This window comes from Anabrus simplex, chromosome 12 (assembly GCF_040414725.1).
Source record: "Anabrus simplex isolate iqAnaSimp1 chromosome 12, ASM4041472v1, whole genome shotgun sequence".
NCBI classification, from domain to species: Eukaryota; Metazoa; Arthropoda; class Insecta; order Orthoptera; family Tettigoniidae; genus Anabrus; species Anabrus simplex.
Window position 1 is genome coordinate 60,946,911 of NC_090276.1, and position 22,057 is coordinate 60,968,967.

The 22,057-nt window shown below is 37.8% G+C and overlaps 1 protein-coding gene across 2 annotated transcripts in view; it reads left to right on the top strand.

Moving 5' to 3' along the window:
* The window catches only part of LOC136884199 (DALR anticodon-binding domain-containing protein 3), a 42,322-nt gene extending 25,402 nt beyond the window's left edge, over nucleotides 1-16,920 (top strand). For both annotated transcript variants that reach the window (XM_067156243.2, XM_067156244.2), the window contains 5 exons: nucleotides 204-367; nucleotides 3,505-3,638; nucleotides 5,132-5,299; nucleotides 8,095-8,216; nucleotides 12,416-16,920. In XM_067156243.2, the coding sequence (XP_067012344.2) occupies nucleotides 204-367; nucleotides 3,505-3,638; nucleotides 5,132-5,299; nucleotides 8,095-8,214 (586 nt within the window). In that variant the 3' untranslated portion in view covers nucleotides 8,215-8,216; nucleotides 12,416-16,920. The remainder of the gene's footprint in view (nucleotides 1-203; nucleotides 368-3,504; nucleotides 3,639-5,131; nucleotides 5,300-8,094; nucleotides 8,217-12,415) is intronic.
* The last annotated feature ends 5,137 nt before the right edge of the window (nucleotides 16,921-22,057 follow it).

Here is a 22,057-nt window from a genome sequence, read left to right on the forward strand (position 1 = left end):
TACTTCCTTGCTGTACTCCACATCTAGTTATAAACCTCTCAAAACAACCATCGTATAGTTGGGCATGAACGCTTCCTTGGTTCCCTTTCGTAAAATAGAATCAAGTTCACTGTATTTATTTCTTCTTTCACAATAATGTTTGTTATCTTTGTTTGGTTATGAATGCTTCATAAGTTTTATCTTAATGCACTTGTGTGTTTTAGACTGAGAAGTAAGGATGTGAAGATGCGTTCCTGCTCCGAAGTTGATCAGGAGCAGACAGAGAGAAGAAAGCTATCCAGAGTGGGCCTTCGGGTAGAACTTTTGTCTGTTAGACCTAATCAGCCTGTCAGTCTGGACGTGCAACCTGGTGATGATCGCAGCAATAGTGAGTATGAATTTATTCCACAATCTGTAAGTACATACGAAGGGAGTTCAATACATATGCAACACTCTTTGTTTCTAAAAGCAGGTTGGTATTGTTGAGGATTCAAATACACCATGTTATTCCCCAATCCTTTTGCTACAACACCCTATTTTTCAACATAATCTTCGTTCAATGCTACGGCGTTATGCCACCGTAATGTGAGGGCCTGCACGGTACCACTCGACAGGTCAATGTCGGAGTCAACATCGTGCTGCATCGATGACTTCCCCATCCTCCGCGTAGTACTTCCCACGGAGTGCATCCTTCATTGGACCAAACAGATAGAAGTCAAAAGGCGCTAGATCAGGGCTTGTAGGGTGGATGAGGAAGAACAGTCCAGATCAGTCAGATTTGCTCGACCTTGTGATGATGAAACACGCCTTGCCTAACAACTCGCCTTTCTTTTGTCCACTGCCAGGTCTCCGTAGACATTCTGCAAGGGCCAATGAATATCTGTCATGTCCTGGTTTTCCTCCAAAAGAATAACTAGGGTTATGTTACAAGGAGATTCCCACCTTCCAATACTTGTCAGTTTCTTATAGCTGGTTTATTATTTACATAACATAATCCAGCTTAATCTCTGAGTATAATATTAAATAGAACATATTTCGTTCCAATTATGGAACATCATGAGCTAAAAGATTTAACACCAGGCGAGTTGGCCGCGCAGTTAGGGATGCGCAGCTGTGAGCTTGCATCCAGGAGATAGTGGGTTCGAATCCCACTGTTGGCAGCCCTGAAGATGGTTTTCCGTGGTTTCCTATTTTCACACCAGGCCGCTTCCTTCCCATTCCCAAGCCTTTCCTCTCCCATCGTCGCCATAAGACCTATCTGTGTCGGTGCAACGTAAAGCAAATAGCAAAAAAAAAAAATTAACAACAATTGATAAGACAAATAAAACACTTGTGATGATTATGATAATGATGATAAGGTAAAATGTTCATTAAAATATTCGTTCATGTTGGGTTTAAAATTTCCAAAAGTCAATGTCCAAGTTTAACGAATAAAATCGATGTAAGAGGTCTTCTTTTAAGGCTGGAGAAGTACAGGGAGAATAATTTAAGTGTTCATACTTCTCCTCGCATGCCGTAGGAAGTCCCGAGCGAGCGCGATATGGCTTCTGTCAACACTGGCGAGATAAGAAGTGTTCACTGCCAGCGCGCAGCTGTTTAGCACTCTGTCCCTCAGTTCGCCAGAAACTGTTGGACTTTTAAGGTGTGTTGTGAGGTTATTATCACGATGGTTAAATACACTATAGAGCAAAGAATATTTTTGGTCAAGTGTTATTTGCACAAGAAGAAGAAACCCGTTAAAGGGTGCCTTCGAAAAATCTGTAGACAATTTCCCTGTGTGCCAGTACCATCAAAACTTTACGTGCATCAGTTCGTTTACAAGTGGCGTAGTACTGGTTCCGTAATCAATAAGAAAAAGAAGCGAAAGAGAACAGTTCTCACACGGGAGAGGTTTGAAGATATACAGGCAAGACTCCAGGTCAGTCCACATAAATCGCTTCGGAGAGTAGCTCAGGAAAGTGGTATTTCACCTTCTTCACCACCTAATGCAACAAAATTGTTACATTTGCGATGTTATTGGACTTATTCAGTCCATAACATACTGCCTACAGATTTCAATTCAAGAATACGATTTTGCAATGGGCTAATGAATAGTGTCCACGGCGGTATTGTGGATCCGAACTTTCTTTTTATGAGCGAAGAAGCCTGGTTTCATTTGAGTGGATATGTCAATTCACAGAACAATAGAATCTGGGATACAGACAACCCGCACATTTTACAGCCGAGACCTCTGCACGATGTGAACGTGGGTATGTGGTGCGCTATCAGTACCCGACGAATTATCGGTCCGATATTTTTTTCGTACACGATTACTTCTGACCATTATATTCACAACATTCTGGAACCATTTTTCTGCTGAACTGACTGAAGAAGAGAAAAGATAGGCTATTTCCAGCAGGATAGTGCAACGGCCCATGCGGCGCACAGCTCTATGTGATGGTTACGGGAAATGTTCGATGATGATCAGATCATCAGTAAAGGCTTATGGCCCCCTCGTTCACCTGATTTAAGCACATGTGATTTTTATCTATGGGGAAATCTTAAAGAAAAAGTTTACAGGAATAATCCTCGAACTGCAGAAGAATTAAAAATTGAAATTAGGAACATTGTGCATTCTATCGGTGTCCATGAACTACAAAGTGTGTTTCAAAATCTCATTACAAGATGTCAGGCTTGCATTGTAGCTGAAGGAAATCGCTTTCAGCATCGTCTGTATATACTGGTGAGTTCAGTTTAATTTCCTAGTTGATTTATTTATTTGTTTATTCATTTACTTATTTGTCCAGAGCATCTATGTAGCCAGTGAGTTGAGTTTCGTTTAGTTTCTATAGGTGTAATCATGCCGCTTCTTTGAGCCGACTATGCCTGCTTGTCATGGCGAGCACTGCGCTAGCTGTCTCCGCTTCCCAGTGCGCCTAATCCTCGGCACTCCGCTCTGAACTTACAAATTAATCACCCTGTATGTGCTTGTTGAATCTTGAAGGTAAAATTAAGAATATATAAATATTTTCTTAAAATATGATTTTCGGAGGAAGTTGAAAGTTTGACTGTTGAAATAAGTCTGAAATGAGAAAAAATGTCAAGTAAGAAGGGTGGTATTTTAAAGGAAAACATCTTGTGAGAATATATGAGTAGGGTAGTATGAAAGTCGGACGTGTCCATTTTTCTCGAAAGGGATGTTTTGATCGATTATTGTATGAATTTTCATGCTGAATTCAAGTATGAAACCTGTTCGTTTCAAAAACGAACAGAATTACTTCAAAATTGAGCTTATATTTGGACATTGAGATCAAAACATGGCCAAGTCCGCCAAGAGCAAATGTCCAGACTTTACTTTATCATCAGAAATGTGAATTATAATTATAATTCATTGTTACCAATCTCTAGTGGAAGATACTGGAAAAGTTTTCTGTTTATAATTCACATTGCAGTGGATAATAAAGGTTGTAATCCATCTGTTGTTAAATGTTATAAATTTCTTAGTAACTAACTTCCCTTAAAGACTTGTTCTCTACTTTGTTACAGAAGCTGTACCTATCCTCTACACATGTGCTCGGATTGCAGTGTTGAGAAAACGTTTTGAGGAGCTGGTGGAGGAAGGTGTATATCCCCCTCTGTTACCTTTGGAAGAAGTTGATTTCTCTCTTTTGGTAAAAGAGGTAAATCCTTGTTAGTTACAGAACATAATATCAATCCATCAATACTGATCTGCATTTAGGACAGTCGCCCAGGTGGCAGATTCCCTATCTGTTGTTTTACTAGCCTTTTCTTAAATGATTTCAAAGAAATTGGAAATTTATTGAACATCTCCCTTGGTAAGTTATTCCAATTCCTAACTCCCCTTCCTATAAATGAATATTTGCCCCAGTTTGTCCTCTTGAATTCCAACTTTATCTTCATATTGTGATCATTCCTACTTTTATAAACGCTACTCAAACTTATTCGTCTACTAATGTCATTCCACGCCATCTCTCCGTTGACAGCTCGGAACATATCACTTAATTGAGCAGCTCGTCTTCTTTCTTCCAATTCTTCCCAGCCCAAACTTTGCAACATTTGGGTAACACTACTCTTTTGTCGGAAATCACCCAGAACAAATCGAGCCGCTTTTCTTTGGATTTTTTCCAGTTCATGAATCAAGTAATCCTGGTGAGGGTCTGATACACTGGAACCATACTCTAGTTGGGGTCTTAACAGAGATTTACATGTCCTCTCCTTTACATCCTTACTACAACCCCTAAACACCCTCATAACCATGTGCAGAGACCTGTACCCTTTATTTACAATCCCATTTATGTGATTACCCCAATGAAGATCTTTCCTTATATTAACACCCAGATACATACAATGATCCCCAAAAGGAACTTTCACCCCATCAACACAGTAATTAAAACTGAGAGGACTTTTCCTATTTGTGAAACTCACAACCTGACTTTTAACCCGGTTTATCAACATACCATTGCCTGCTGTCCATCTCACAACATTATCAAGGTCACGTTGCAGTTGCTCACAATCTTGTGACTTATTATAGTCATTCAAACATTTATTTTATCCTCCTACTCTTTTCAGTTTCAGGACCCATTGAACCCTCTCTCAATCACCACTGATCTGCAGTCGCCCAGGTGGCAGATTCCCTATCTGTTGTTTACCTTGTCTTTTCTTAAATAATTGCAAAGAATTTGGATATTTATTGAAAAACTCCCTTGGTAAATTATTCCAGTTCTTAACTCCTCTTCCTATAAATAAAAATTTGTCCTCTTGAATTCCAACTTTATCTTCATATTGTGATGTTTTCTACTTTTAAAGACATCACTCAAACTTATTCATCTACTGATGTTATTCCATGCCACCTCTCCACTGACAGCTTGGAACATACCAACTAAGAAAAAAATATATATAGATTAACCACTTAATCAGTACACAACATAATCAAAAAATATTACTTATCTAACATGTATGTGGACATGTTTTGGCTCATGGAGCCATCATCAGCACACAAACTTAAAAAAGATTAATAGCACATAAATAAACACGTTTGAAAAGAAATCATGAATGTAATAATGACATATCTTATGAAGGAGGATCATCAAGACATGAACTTTGAATATGATATTTTGATGGATTAAGCAGAAAGTGAATTGTTTTGTTGTAGGAAGAATGGCAGCTGCTGTATGGATGTCTGCTGGCTTTCCCCAGCTTGCTGCAGGAGTGTGTGGAACACATTAAGACTGCTCAACCACAGCCACATTTGTTGTATCGCTTTCTGATCAACCTCTGTAGGCATTATAGTGTCTACTACAACTTTGTGCGCATCCTTGTGGTAAGTGTTTGCATTATTCCTCCTGAAGGAAAGGAGAAAACCATTCTCCATACGCTTCTACACCACTAAACACACCTGATCTACAGTTCCGTGCAAATTAATTGGATTACAGCAATAACATACAGATTTTTTCTTTTGTTCAGAGAGGAAGCTTCCGGGTGTCCAGGTTATGGTATTCAGCGCCATATTTTTGCCTAGTGGCAGAACTTGGAACTAATAATTTTCGTGGCATAATTCACAAACACATTGTTTAGTTAGCATATCTACGAAATTTTCAGACTCCTACGATCATTACAGCCCATGTTGTACTGCGCTGAATACCACAACTTCAGTTGTGTACACCTAGTACTATTAACACCTGTTAACACACTACTTGACATCGATTCCACAAACGATATATTTCTAAGTTCATCATCATGGTACCACACACTAATTATCTCATCATAATCATTGAACCCTTCCAGCATGCCGGATAGGGTGCTTGTAAATGAGCACTCTCCAATGCTGTCTGTCCAGAAACGTCTTGCTGTTCATGTCAAATTTCCAACTTCGTCCTATGCTCTCCACATTTTCCCTCAGTTGGTCTGTCCATCTTTTTCTTGGTCTTCCAACTGGTGTTCTGCATGTTAGTCTTCCTTCCATATAAGCACGTGGTATTCTTGTGCTATTCATTCTTTTAACATGCCCAAACAGTTTAATTCTGGATTACCTTTAGTCTTTCCTCCATAGATTGGATTAATCCTAGGTTTGTTCAGATCTCTTCGTTCTTTATATGATTAAGTTGTGTCTTTTGGAGGGCAGTTCTAACAACTTCACCTCATAAGCTTGAAGCTTGCTTTCTCTAATGCTAGTGTGTATGTTTGCAAGGAATATGTAAGAATGGGAATGAGATATGTCTTGTATAGGGTGATTTTTGTTCTTTGAGGAACCTTCGTGTCCCATAGTAAGTTTCGCACAAGACTGTAGAAATTGGACTCTTTGGTTACTCTGTTCGGTACTACTGGCTGCGCCCTGGCATTACTGGCCATCATGTTACCTAGATATCTGAATTGGTGTAATTCTTCAAACTGTCTGTCATACGGTTGTAGGTTGCATTCAGAATTCTCCCTGTTAATTTTCATTGCCACAGTTTTTGTTGTACTCACTTTCATTTCATACTCTTTGAATTTAGTTTTCCACAAATTAAGTTTGCTTTGTACTCCCTCCTCTGTATCGTCCCGTATTGCTAGATCATCTGCAAACACCAAAGTCTGTAATTCTGTGTTTCTTACTCCATGGTATGGTATGGTATCCATAACAGCTATGAATCCGTGCTGTACTCCCTTGGCTGTGTCAAACCATTCAGAGTAAACATCTCCAATATGGACACAACTTCTGCAATTGGTATACATCATCATCATATTTATCTTTAACAGTCAAGCTTTACTAGTCTCCTTTGGCAAATAGCCCATATGTTTTCTATGAGATTAATGTCAGGGAAGTTTTGTGGTCACTCTAACACACACTGTTATCACTGAAGGATGTCTTAATTTTCTATGAAGTATGACAAGAAGCCAAGTCTTGCTGAAAAATTCAGTCACCGTCTGGAAATCCTTTCTGCAGCTTTACTAGTAATTCAATATACTGATCACTTTTCATCGTGCCACCGACTGGCACTAAGGGTGTTGTAAACACTCCCGAAACATCATCTTCGTAGGGTGCGTTATGGTCTTTTACGAATGTGCTGAATTTTTGGGCTCATTCTTCTCTGGACACACATATTGAATCCTCTGCCCCTGCATTTCTAAGTGACTTCCTTCCAGTGTTCCATTGTCCAATCCTGGCGACTTAGTGCCCATAAGAGACATTTCCTGCATATTTCTCCTTGGAGTTATGTGGGCTTTCTTATCACCTGCTAGAAATGTATGATGAACATTAGTCACACGCTGATTCCCTCCGTTGTCGCCTAACTCATGGGCCTGGCATTTAATTTGCTGCGTCTGAGGCCAGAGTGGCTTGTAGTACCGAGCAAGTGGCTGCAGGGTTTGGGCCACATAACTATCAGCTTGTATTTGGGATATAGCAGGCTTGAACCCCAACTGTCGGCTGCCCTGAAGATTGCTTTCTGTGGTTTCCCATTTTTACACCAGGCTGTACCTTAATTAAAGCCACGCTTGTTTCCTTCCCAGTGCTAGCTCTTTCCTATCCCATTGTCACCATAGGACCTATCTGTGTTGGTGCAATGTAAAGCAAATTTTTAAAAAATGTTTGCGTGGTTTTCTTTTTCCTGCCACAGTTTCACTTTTTCTTGATGAAATTAAACAAACTTGTTTGTGCAGCTGAATAATTTGCATCACTGTGTCTTCACTCTCATTAGCTACGATATCTGCCATAGTGCCATAGAATAAATTCTGTGAAAATGCTACAATCGCACTACACTTCCTGGGAGTCGTATCGGTTGAAGACAGATAATCTCACAGGGTAACCTCAAAAATCCTCAGTAGTGCAACACATGCAAATAAATGCACTTTTAACCTAAAACAGTTGTTACACAGAGCAATTAATATTTATTCACCGAATGGCATAGGAAGCACGGGATTTTAGAATAAGCCGTGTGTAGGTCATTGTTGCCAACCATTGGGAAAATTATTAAAAAGACAAACCTTGTTCCTGTTAATTTACACAGAAATGTATAAAGGAGATAGAAATTAAAATTATTTAGGATTGAAGTTCTTTCTTTTTACCTGAAGTTATTACATTTTATTGAACCCTGGAATCTTACGTGTAATGAGAATGTCTTCTCCATCTCTTTTCAGAAACCAGAGAAGCAAGTGCTGAACACAATGTTTGCCAGGCTCTACCTCCTGCAGGCTGTTGAGTGTGTGCTGCATAATGCTCTGAACATTTTGGGAATTGAACCCGTCACCAAAATGTGAAGGTATTGTATACTCCTAGATTGCTTTCTTAAAGATATTGGCATGTTCTGTACCTTACAACATCTGTATAAGCTCATATGATAAAGAAAACACAGCGTCTACACTCCTCACAACTTTAGTTCTAAATTGACAGTTTGCAAAACATGTAAGCATCACTTTATCTATGTTGCCATCCCTCTAGTGTTGCGAGAACAGCTGATGCATTATGGCCACGGCACACAGCCCTCGTAAAATGTAGCATTGTACTCAGAAAAGCTAATGAATCACAAGTGAAATCAAATTCATAAAAACTTCAAAGATGCTGTGTGCACTTACTAACAACATCTGAATGAGGGAGTTGGCCATGCGGTTAGGGGTGCACAGCTATGATCTTGCATTTGAGAGACAGTGGGTTCGATCCTCACTGTCGGCAGCCCTGAATATGGTTTTCTGTAGTTTCCCATTTTTACACCAGGCAAACATTTAGGCTGTACCTTAATTAAGGCTACAGCCATCCTTCCTTCTCACTCCTAGCCCTTTCCTGTCCCACTGTTGCCATGAGACCTATCTGTGCCGGTGCAACATAAAGCAACTTGTAAAAAAAAAAAAAAAAAGTCTTACACTAAAACAAGAATAACAGAAATAACGAATTACTCTCAACTAATGGCTGACGCAGCAAGGAGGTTATGACCTACAAAGGGAACACTCCACTGATCTCAGAGTCACATTCTTGCCACTTGTCTTTCCTGAACTACACTGAGACATGGTATACATAGACAAATATACACTAACCAACTCACAGATGTAAGTAAAACCACAGCTACACTGAACTATTAAACCTATACAAAACTATAGGGCATTTTACTCATTTATGCTACGCTAAGCTGTAAACAATGCTCTACTGTACTATACTAGAAAGATAAGGACTAAATATAACAATATGAAAAAAACAAATTACTGAAGAAAATGCAAAAGATAGTGTATTGTACCAAATACCGTACAAGCCAAGCACGATAACTTAACCATGTAGTGAATACAGTACAGCTGGCAACTAGGTTTCGAGATCTCGTTCAATATCAATGGCAGCTTGGGATTAGCTGTAGGTCTGTGTTTCCGCGCACAACCACCAGATAGAGCCAAAATTGGTCAAAACGTGGATTTAAAAGCTATAATGTCCAGAAATTTCAGTCCCATCAACACTAAATCCCCGATCACGCATTTTTCAAGAAACTGTATCTCACAAATCTCCTGATTCATTCCTGATTCATTCAAGACGAATATTTTCGCACTACAAGATATGTGGTTAAGGTTATTTTTAATATGTATAACTTTCCCTGTTTTTTATCTCCTTGTAAGATGTGTATTGTTTAATTTTCCTGTTGTGTATGTTTATCAGGAACTCAAGGGAGACTTCATTAGTTAGTCAGATCATAGAAAGAATGATGAACTCTTCTCAGAAGAACTCTCAAGGTTTCACCTTACTTTTTCCTGCCTGCTGGCTCTTTAGAAGTGTGTGCGCGTGCGTTTTGTATTCAGGAATCATTCAAGGCAAATATTTTCGCACTGCAAGTTGTGTGGTTAAGCTTATTTTTAATATGTATAACTTTGCTTTCTCAACGATGCATGTGTTTCCACATTCGTCCCTGTTTTTATCTCCTCGTAAGATGTGTATTAATTAATGTAACACCTTGTGTAAAAACTGGGTTATCTGAAGGAGTTATATCATGTTCAAAATCATGCTTTCACGTCTCTGCGCAATATTTAAAATTTTACCGTTGTTCTTTATAGCTAGTGTGGAGAGTGAAGGAGAATTTCCTGTTGTATATGTTTATCAGGAACTCAAGGGAGACTTCATTAGTTAGTCGGAACATAGAAAAATGATGAACTCTTCTCAGAAGAACTCTTAAGGTTTCACTTTACTTTGTCCTGCCTGCTGGCTCCTCAGAAATGTGTGCGCACGTGTTTTACATTCAGGAATCATTCAAGAAGAACACTTTCGCACTGCAAGATGTGTGGTTAAGGTTATTTTTAATTTGTATAACTTTTGTTTTCTCAACGATTCATTTGTTTCCTATATTCGTCCCTGTTTTTATCTCCTTGTAAGATGTGTATTGTTTAATGTAACGCCTTGTGTAACAAAATGCCTACATGCTTGCCTGTTTCCCATTTTGGCTGATGATGACGCAAACACAGCGTCGAAACTAGTTCCAAGTACAAATACATGTTATAAATAAAATATAACTTTTTGTATTGAAAAGGTGGACCGTTTTAAGTTTGTTCCACTGTATTTCGGGCTTCGCTTAATTTCAGCACTGATGTGCTCCAGAAACAAATTATTATTATTTTACGATAACTTGTTACTGCAAAAACAGCACAAGTGTCACTGAATAATTTTACCAGTATAATGTAATTTGTAAAATTGTTATTGTAATTCTATTACTGTAATCACAATTCACTGACAAAATACAACAAGACAGACAAACAGCAAAAATAATAATAATAATCCTAAAAATAAACTATGTACAGTTCTGAATGCTCTTATTACTATAATAATAATTGTTCACTGAATAAATACCAAATTAGAGAGATAGCACAGCAAGAAGAAGAAGAAGAATCCAAATCACCACAGCAATAAATGACTCCAGGTCTGAAACACTAGGGGGGATCCATGATGCAATTCTTGCCCTTTTAGTCCACGGTGTTACTTTCTTCCTATTTGTGTTTCCCTGAATACAAGTTTCATTCGTAATTATCTCAAAATCTCATCATCAAAGAAAAGATAAAAGATAAACTCTTGATCAAAATATGATGGTAATATCGTCCCCGTCCCCCCCCCCCCCGCTGAATATTACATATTGGAATCCTAGTTGATGGGCCAGATCAAAGTTACTCACGTCAGTCCAGGCAGCGCCGAGTGCATGTGCATTATTGTCTGTACGATCACTTGTGCCAGTCTTGCATTCACTACCGCTACTACAATCTTGGGAGATTGACCTTCACTGTTGCTAAATGAAAATTCTGACACTTTGGCTGCCACTTTCATTAACTATCTCATCACTTGTAATTAGGTTCATTTGAAATATTTTGCCAAAAATGCAGGGAATAACCGGAAAATATGAACCACAGTACTCTGCAATCATGCACGATCAACGAACTCAGCTGAGAACTCATAAAGAAATGTGCGTAATATAATCGTAACGCCACAATTCGGCTTTATAATGTTTGTAAGTGCAGCTTGTCATCTGTTGACTATTCATGTTACTATTTGAACTCAGAGAGCCAGTAAAATTTTGAAGTATTGTGCAAGCCCATATATGGGTTTCCACCCGCGAGGATACGGACAGGTAATCCATATGTGGGTTTTAGCCCAGGAAAGGTTAATACGAGGGTCGAGTCATAAGTTATGGCAACTATTCTTTTTCTTGCAGATAGGAGACAACACGGAAAATCTAAGATATGCATTTGGAAATATAGGGCATGCACTTAAGCATAGTGCCTGAAGACAAATTCTGACTTCAGGAGATTCTCGTAGCAAAGTGACAGAACACAGGCCATTGGTAAACATTGTTTTATTATGGTATAGACAGCAAATACACAAGACTACGTACAAAGGACAGGTCTCTGCTGGTTACAGACCTTCGAAATAATAACCCAAGGTGTCCACTGTGCGTTGCCAGCGGTGGGGCAGGCACTGAATACCATTCGCTGCATGTGTATCTCTGACGTAGGACACCTCTCACTGAAATGCTGTTACGATAAAGGGCATGGCATGCACACCTAATGCTTCCCGCAGCTCTGCATGGCATTGGCGTGCATATCTGCTGCGGAGAACTGCTATTTTAATATATGATTGTTGCTCCTGCTTGTTGACCGTCACTCACACACTAAACTTGGGGGCATGCTTAGACCCACACTGTTGTTTACATACACCATATAGTGGCATCATACGCATGTACATGCCGTATGTTTTCAAATGCATATCTTAGATTTTTCGTGCTGTCTGCTGTTCGTGAGAAAAAAAATAGTTGCCATGACTTATGACTCAACCTATGTATTGTTTTTGTTTTTTCCACATAACCTTTTAGCATCTTTTGAAGTGAACAATGTCATCTTAGAGAAAAACAAAGAATGAATATTCCTATTAGTCAAAAGAGTCCAGCATCATTCATGCTAGAAGTGAAATAATACAATAATAATAATAATAATATGTTCCTGTTTGCAGATAATGGAACTAATCTGGAACCAGTGCCTCAACTCGCTACTGTCCATCTGTCATCCTTACAACAGCACAGCATAATGAATTTGAAATTGAAACCTGCTATCATAAGTATTGTAATGTCTTCTCCTTTTATGTGCATGTGGTACCCAGTTTCATAGCTAGGAATTTCCATCCCTACTGAAATGTAACTATCGATAATTAAAAATAGATAGTGATTACCTACTTTTAAATTTTCTGAGACTCCTTTAATACTCTTATTCGATCATCATAAGAATTAAATATTCATAATGAGAAAGTTTTTCTTACACATTATGCAGTTACCTAAAGTGCAGTTGATTGATATTTCCAGCAATTGAGACAAAGCTTGTAATTTCCTGTGAACTTAACCACTCATTGACTAACCTGTCCCTACATTTAAAACACCACTAGAATATGAAGGACTACCAAGTTCACATTATGACAGTAATGAAGTATACAATTTGGTGAAAGGTTTTGGAAGATCATCTGACCTTGTGTTCTTGTGTGGTAGCTGCAGTTTTATAAGAAGAAACCATTTCTAGAATCTGACAGATACTTTTAAAAAAACAGGATTAGGTCTCGTAAACTTGAGCACTTGTCCCCTAAGGTTTTATTTTTCCATTGTTTACATAGACCTATCCATTCAATTACTAAATGTAATGGGATATCTTCATTCAAGGGTGCTGAAGTATTCAAAGTTCCCATAAGCATTGAGATTTGTTAAATACATTATTGATGGGCAATCATAGATCCTTGGGCGATTCAACCTTAACAGAAGAAAGTGATAGAAGTCCTTGATGTGGAGATCAGAAATGAGCTTTGGGTTGTGATAATGGCTGTATGTTAAATCGCATGCCCCTTGAAAGTTTGTTGGGTTATTTTTTATGGGAAGATTTTCAATTAATTTATGAGCATTGTTTGATGTGCATGACAGCAAGTCACGTTGTCACTGGATGTCAGTCAGAGAATCATTGTTGACAATTATTAGAGACTCGAAAGTATCATGGAAGTGCTTGAATTCAGCATTGGAGCCTTTAAATTTAGGTAATTTAACAAAATGGTTGATAATTTAAGCATATGACTGTTGGTTGCATTTGGACTGTTTATTGAAGAGAAGAGAAAACATTTATATTTTTGATTAAGTGTTCAAAGATCTCTCTTCAAATACTTCCCAATCAGAATCATTTGAAATATCACCTTTGTTAATTTCAGGTTGACTCCGGACTTCACTGTATTTGTTAATACTGGTTTGTAGGAGATTTTGTATCATTTAAGTTTTCTTCTTGGAAATTGGTTATGAAGTTCCCTAAGCTAGTAACTTGATGCTTCACAGCAACTCTTTCCTTTGTCAAAGCCGCTTTTGGTTCTCTTCCATTAAGGAAAGGCATAATAAGTGAACCAGACTGTACTTACCCGTTACAGATGCAATGATGCTGTAGCCTGGTGGCTGAATCCTCAGTGATACTATGGCAATGCAGTCTCAGGTGGCAGCTCTGCTCCTTGCTTCAGTGATGTACACTTTCAGTTAGTTGCACAAGTTGGATGTGTTGTGGCAGCCCTGCTTTGCTGTACAAAATGGCGCTTTTTGCCGAAATTTACAATTTTATTCTTCAGTCCAGTTCAGACAAATTTCCTTCTCTTTATACAAGTCTACACACAAACCGACCTTTACCAACAAAAATAAATAAATGGCTGTGAAATGTGTTCGATCCACCTCAATTTCTTTGGGAAGAAATAATTCTTATAAAATAAAATGTAACAATGTTACAACATCCATATACCTTTTCAACTTCAAATTGAGACCAAACATATCCAGATTCAGAATAATATGTTCAAATTGAAAATAAATAAAAATTAGAAAATCAAGCCGTTAGCTTTATTGAGATGGACAAAATTTAAGCCCTACTTATTTGCATGATCATATCTATTAAATTTAAGGCATCTAGAACACATTTTTGGACATTGGTTGCATACCTCGTGCAATTGTTATGTTTATTGTTTGTTTGTTTTCATCTACAATATTTTCTAAACGACGAAGGCATAACTCGGTTTGGGATATATTTGCCCTACCTTCACCAACTAAAATCTCTAGTAACTGAGTAGCCAGATCTTATTTAATAGCAGTTTTTAAACTGAAACAGGCACCCTCCCAGCTGGATTGAACACTGTACTGTAAGAACTTAGCCTTAATAATGAAGGCTGCTAAAGTCTTCCTCTGGAAATACTTTCTTCTTTTGTACCATAATGACAAGGAGCGTTGTTTGCTGCTAGCACTACACAAGAGTGGTATACATTCTGAGCAACATGCAGACAGTGATGTACAAATACATTAGCTTCTGCACTTCTGAAAGCACTTCTTATTTCATGACAAATCAACCCTGTTTTACCTATACAACCAACAACATGGACATTGGTCACATGGCTACCTGCTGATATGTAACTATTCAACTTCCTTTTTTAGAACCTCCTTTAACTTCATGAAATAAAAAGGTTGATATATTATATATATAATGGGGACATTATCAGCTTGATAATTCAAGAGCTGCTGAACGTATTGACATCACTTTCCTTTGCTGTATTCGCTATCAGTTCTCTTCGGCTCTCTATGAATATCTTGCAGAGTGAGCATTAAGCCATCCAACTGTTTCCATAGACATTCATTAGAAACAGTAACTTGCATGTAAATTATTTTAATGAAAGTTCTGCATTTTTCTTTAGGTGTCAAACCATAAAGACCTGAGTTCGTCTGCAGTTTTCACCCACTTTCTTCCACTATATTGGCATTGAACTTGGGCTTTATTTTTTAACCCATCTGTACATGGTTGCTTTCTTGACTCCAAGTACATTGGCCAATCCTCTCCAATGGCAATTTTTGTTAGACAGCGCAGATTTAGTATTTAACATTATCTACTTCCCGTTTCTTTATGTAAGACATATTGAAATAAATTTCTTATTTGCTATTAAACAAGGATTGTTACATATCGAAATTACCAGTTAGATGTTGTTCATTTCATCTCAATTTGAAAGTGATTAATCTCAATTTGAAATTGTTCTGTCTCAATTTGTAGTTATTTGTTATCAGTTTGAAGTTGACAAGGTATAATTGACACAAATTTTTACATTTGCTTATCCAATCCAAAGGACCAAAAAATGTTGTGTCTGATCTAAAAAAAAACTCCTCTCTGGTAGCTACAAAATTGTAATTAAATGAAATAAACTAACCCTTCATAAAAAGTATATCATAATGTATTATTACACTATAGTACAATTGAAAAGTACAATACAACCATGCACACAGACTGCCACTTAGACAATACCTGAGCAGCCCGTGCCACCCTTAGTCCAGTCACAGCCCCTAGCTCTTAGAGGTGCCTCTAACAACAGGAGCTGCTTTTGTGTCAACTACTCTGAACTGAAGCTTCATGACATTGGTGGTTTCATAACTACTACTATTTCTGTAGTGGCGATTATGGTTCTACAAAATTGCTGAGCATGTGACCTCCATTCACATTTTCTTCCTACATAGCTAAATTAAGACTATTTTATGATCGTATCCAAATGGATTTATTAACCTAAACAAATACCAACTCAACAACAGATTTTTTTTTTTTTTTTTAATATAGTAAATGATGGTGACCCTTTGAATGTGAATGTCCCAAAGTGATTGAACTAGATATCTAGGCTTTGACAAATTCCCTGTGCCTTATATCAACTAGTGAGTAGTGCCCGAGCATAGTAATCGTAGGATTGCTGGTTCAAGTCCATTACATGCACTTCTTATTTTACTTTTTACATATATTCCAGGTAAGAATATTTATTTAATTAATTAATTAATTAATTGCCAGTTTACAACAGGGTAGTAAACCCCAATTACAGTAAACGTACAAATCTGTACTTATTAAATTACATTGACAATGATTCAAAAGTTGAATGCAGAAATGGAAAGCTGTGAGTAGAAAATGAAACATTTTTGTATATGACCCTATTTAAGTAAACATTGATCCATGTACTGTACTCGCTGGGCCGATGACCTCCATGTTAGGCCCCTTTAAACAACAAGCAAGCTGTACTCGCTTGTCATCACTTTGTTAGTGTTTAGTTGATGCAAAGCACAAGCAATTTGTCAGAGCCGATTTTCTCGAGAGTGCCTCGATATCTGGTCTGTCTCTTTGGGACACCTGTATTCGAGGGATCACCTTCACGTGCTATAAGTACCAAACAGATCCATGGCCGGTGGACCTGAAAGTCCCCTTATGAGAGTAAATGTTTCTGAATAATTATCTTAAGTAGGGATTTCTATCTTTGAAACTGAGTTCTTCAGCTGTCCATGCTGTTATATTTCTGTGTTGACTTATTTGTTGATTCTGTAAGAATTAGGCTATGTTTGGTACATGTTATTTATTTAATGAACACTTGAACAAAGTGTTTATCTTAAAATGTCCAAATTTGTATGTATACAGATAAAAATACATTAAGTTCTAAAGCCAGGATATATGATGTAACCTTTTATTTCAATCCTCTGAAGTCTTCCCTGAAGTCAGGCTACTTAAAGATTGGCTAAGATTACAAGTGACAAATTTCATATTCACTTCCTTATTGACTTGACAATTCTTTAAAATAATTTATTTATATTGTTCCACCTTTTCAATACAAATTGGACTATCCACTTAAATATAATCATGTTAAAACTAGTAAGTAGTATATGTTCTAATCCTTGTAGGGCCATCCTCAGCTACTGAATTACTATGGAAGATATCTTTAAAATGTTTGACATAAGACATGATAAAAATAAACACATTTCAAATTTTAAAAACAATATGCATTGGTTTTTTTTACACACACACACATTGAAGGCTGAGCAGGTGAAGATAGATCTTAACACTGTGGACTGAGCATTTTAGTGTGTTTTCACCTTTTTATACAAAAATAAATGATAACCTTACTTACAGCCACAAACCTATTTTGGATTCAGCAATGTTTGAGCTACGCATGCATAGCTTGTTTTTCAAAATTGGAGTAAAACCACTAGCTTTTATAAATAAATTTAAAAAAGCTTCTTTTTTTGCCTTCAATTTTTTAATTTTCACAATGCATATAAAAAACATGAAAAGTTACATATTCACACACACCATGATACATTTATGAAACACAACATAATACTGATCATTGAGAAATGAAAAAATTGCATTAATTGTGGAAATTGGTTCTTGTCGTCAGCCTCAGCAGCTTCAGCTAAGCTTATTTCCTGTGGCTCCTTTAGGAGCATAGGGCTTCGATGAATTTTCTCCAGCGAACTCTGCTGCGGGCCAACCGACGTAGTTCTCCCCAGGTCTTTCCTGCCTCACTTGCCTAATTCTCCATTTCTCTGACGATTTGTTTCAATTTCCCAGGTTCTCTCATTGTACGAACATTCAAATCGTGTTACCTGTTTCGTACCAAAGGTTGTCAGCTTTTTGTCCGTCTGGCTATTTCTCATCTCTGTTTCTTTAATAGGTTTATTTAAGAGCTTACGAGTTATTGGCCCATAAACTCCGAGTGCCTTGGTGGGGCTGCCACCTTAAGGCCAAGGCACTGGCCCTTACACAGATGTTGGTGTATATACTGAAGAAAGAGCATTTCCTCTCCTCTTCGTAACAGTGTATAATTTGGTTAAACACCCGGTACTCGGTCGCCATTGACCCAGTCTGTGATAACAGGGAGCACCACGAGAAGCTTGGGTTTGACATTTGGCTGAGAGAGGCTGTGTATTGTACATCATCAGCCCTTGCTGCCTCAGTAGTACCAACTTAGTATCATAATAGAATTAGGTTCCGATGATGTGCTGATACCTGCTATTTTTTTTTTTAATGAACTACAAGCACTGCAGAATGTTTTCCAGCACTCTGCAGATATATAGGAACTATAACTCAATGGCGTACGTTGCTTGTCTTCAGAGTGTTATGAAGGATGTCATACTTTACAGTGTTGACTTACTTAAATATAACTTAAAAATTTTAAAGTCTTTCGAATGCACAAGTTAAATATAAATATTACGCTATAACATACCTGTAAAAAAAATAAACATTATTATTATTAGTATTATTTAACTTGTATGTTCGACAGACTGAGAAGGTTTTATGTTACAATTTAGATGTTTCTTTATTAGTTTTTTTATTTATTTTATTGCCAGTGTAAATGTGGAGTAGTCTCACACTGCAGTAAACAGAACAAATACTGGTTGAATGATATTGAGGGAACATCTCTTATACATTATTGAGATTGGACCTTGATAACTGACAGTGGGTGGTGGTGATTATTGTTTTAAGAGGAAGTATAACTAGGCAACCATCCTCCATTAACACTAATCAGAGGGAAAATATTGAAGGGGTCCAACCAGTGGCTTATACTGAGGGCTACCAAGGTTATCAGTGAAGCCCAAACATCAAATGAGACAATGAAAATCTTAAAGCACATTATAATGTAAGTATCTGACACATTGTTCCATTTACAAAACTTGAAAGCAATGAGATAAAACATTGCTCATAATTCTGAGTGCAAGGCATCGGAGACGGACATTGCAGCCCTGGCAGTACGTCCCTCTCACCTCGAGCGGCTTGCTGCTGTATATCAAGACTGGTTGAGGGGACCGAGGGGATAGGTATGCAAAGCTTCGGTGCGTCAGATCGCCACTGCTAACCAGGGAGAGAGAGCAACCATGCATTCCTTATCACATATACTTCCTCAATTCATACTTCTGATTTAATTATATAGATAACAGAGTGCAAGTATTTCATTTTTACTCCCATCTACTTCTACATCCACCGGGCGAGTTGGCCGTGCGGTTTGGAGCGCGCAGCTGTGAGCTCGCATCCGGGAGATAGTGGGTTCGAATCCCACTGTCGGCAGCCCTGAAGATGGTTTTCCGTGGTTTCCCATTTTCACACCAGGCAAATGCTGGGACTGTACCTTAATTAAGGCCATGGTCGCTTCCTTCCCATTCCTAGGTGTTTCCTGTCCCATCGTCGCCATAAGACCTATCTGTGTCGGTGCGACGTAAAGCAAATAGCAAAAAAAACTTCTACATCCTTGTAGGAAGACACTACAATGTCTGCTGTTATAGGAGTAGTATGATTTTCTTTTTATACTAATAAGAGAGAAGATAGTAAGATCCAAGAAGTAGAAATGAAATTTTTAAGAACATTGGTTAAAAAGATAAGAAGAGATAGAATTCAAAATATTAAAATCAGAGAAGAGCTAAATATAGAACCGTTAGTATAGAACATGCAGAAAGCAAGACTAAGATGGTTCGGACATGTAAAAAGAATGGGAAAGGAATGGGTAGCAAAAAAGGGAATTGGAAAGAGAATTTAAGGGAAAGAGACCAGCTGGACGACCGAGAAGAAGTTGGTCGGGTCAGATTTGGAAGGACATTAGAGAAGCTGGATTGGATGTGGCGGAAGTAATGGAGCAGGTAAAGTGGAAGGACAGAAAGAGTGGAGGAGGCTCGTCAACCACATCCGGGCGACTGGAGTGGGAAATTGATGATGATAATGACGATGTAGATCTGCTAAAATTAAATGTAATCTTTCAAATTCAATATTTTCTTTTGTTGTTTGAAATCGAACCCATGATCATGGGTCGGACACCACCACTGATTTACTAAGAAAGCTAATAAACCAGTGAACGATGTTTAGGACCGCTTGCAACGCTGTAAAATTCCACATGTTCATTTGATGATGATAATAATAATATTAATGTAGTGCATAGCCTCTGGAAAGGCTTGGTGGTGACCCAATGAAGATGTCATAAACACCCATTAACGAGTATGAGAAAGTTGATTCCAAGAATTCCATCGGACCAAAGGCAAACATTTTACCCATTTAGCCGTTAAATTTAATTTGTTAAACCTGCAGCTACCATTTCCACTGATCAGGGGTAAGTTTTGAAACAGCATCGACAACACAGCAAGCTACTCTGCTGGCTCAAAACACTTACGGCTTGACGTTCGCTAAACCAACTATCGAAAAGGAGTAACCTAAGTCTAGTGGTAGCCCACATCTTGATCGCAGCATACGCCACTGGGCCCAACACTTCAAAAAATGAAGGTATCGGCCAAAGAAAGAAAAGAGCGTGGAAATGAAGGAGACTCCCTAGGCCTTGCAACCGAATACCATTTGGGTTGGAAAAGAACAAGAGATGACCAGGGGAGATCAGATAGGATAGATGAAAGTAAGGAGCCTGGCACAAGTAAGTGGAAGCAGTGCCAAGGCTCAGCTAAGGGCCCTGTGGTCGTCAACCCACGCTGCTTCTTTTAGTCGCCTCTTACGACAGGTAGAGGATACCGTGGATTAATTCTACCCCCCCCCACACAGGGAGATTGATAACTGACAGAGTGTTCCTATATCGTTAAAACATCAAGGCAGAACACCGAATGTGTTGTTTAAAGAATTATTGTTATAGACTGGCTGAGGCACATGAAGAAGGTCCATCTATTGGCTGAGATATATTCTAAGTAGCAGAATTACCCATAACCCATTTTTCACAGAGGGTTTTATTACAATAATAACTAAACTCATGTCATAATGGTCCACCTTTTCAATACTATATTACGTAATGTTTACATTACATTTTTAATTTAGGAACTAGTTTCGGCCTTGGCTGGCCATCATCAGCCATAATACAAAACTGTACAAACACATCTAATGACTAAAACAAATATACAAACATACACAAATTACAATAAAAGGTATTAAAAGCATCTGAAATGAACTATGTGCTCAACACCTAAAATATAAGATGAAATTAAAATAAGGCTCTCAGTGAGATCTAACATTCTTAGATGAGTTGTATCGTGGTAAAATATTTCATTAGTGCTTCCTGTTAAAATATCTTGAAAACGCTGAAAAAGTTCCTCTATTGGAAGTTGTCAATGGTTGAGTCAAGAATGCCACACAAAGATATGTTTAAATCGCCGGCACGTTCTTAGATTACAGCTGCTAGAGATTCGCAATTCAATGCGGTGTCCACGAAGTTAGCCTGAATAAATGATAGTCAAATATTAATTGTTAACAAACTTTATTGTTAACAAAACTGATCAGGAAGCAATCCACCATCAGTTCACAGGTTGCACTAAATATTTCACCCAGGTCCACAACCTTGCTGTTATGGGAATCCCCAGTCTTTGTTGTGAAATGTAGCTTGAACCTATATTAGTTGGAAGATCTGTGGTTTACTGTACTCACTATAACCTATTGGTTTTGACTATCTGTGTTACACTTAACTCTCGATTAACTGGGATAATGTAGGGTTAAGGCTTGCCGGATAAGTAAAATCTTGGTTAACCTTAAAAAGTTAAAAATAGAACAGATGTACTGAAAGTACAGTTAAAATTATAATAAGTGATACTACTGTATTTTTTTTTTTTTTTTAACTTACCCAGTATGTTGCAGTAAATGTAACACATAGCACAATTAATACATGAAAAAATAAACAGCACTTTTGTTGAAACTAATAAGGCAAAGAAAAATATTCAGACTACCTAACTTTACTGTTTCTGAAAATAATGAGACATGGTTTTCTGCTTTTGTACTGAGAAACACTTTTTCTTTATTTTGCTTCTCAAGTTTCTCAAAACAAGTTTTTTGGTGA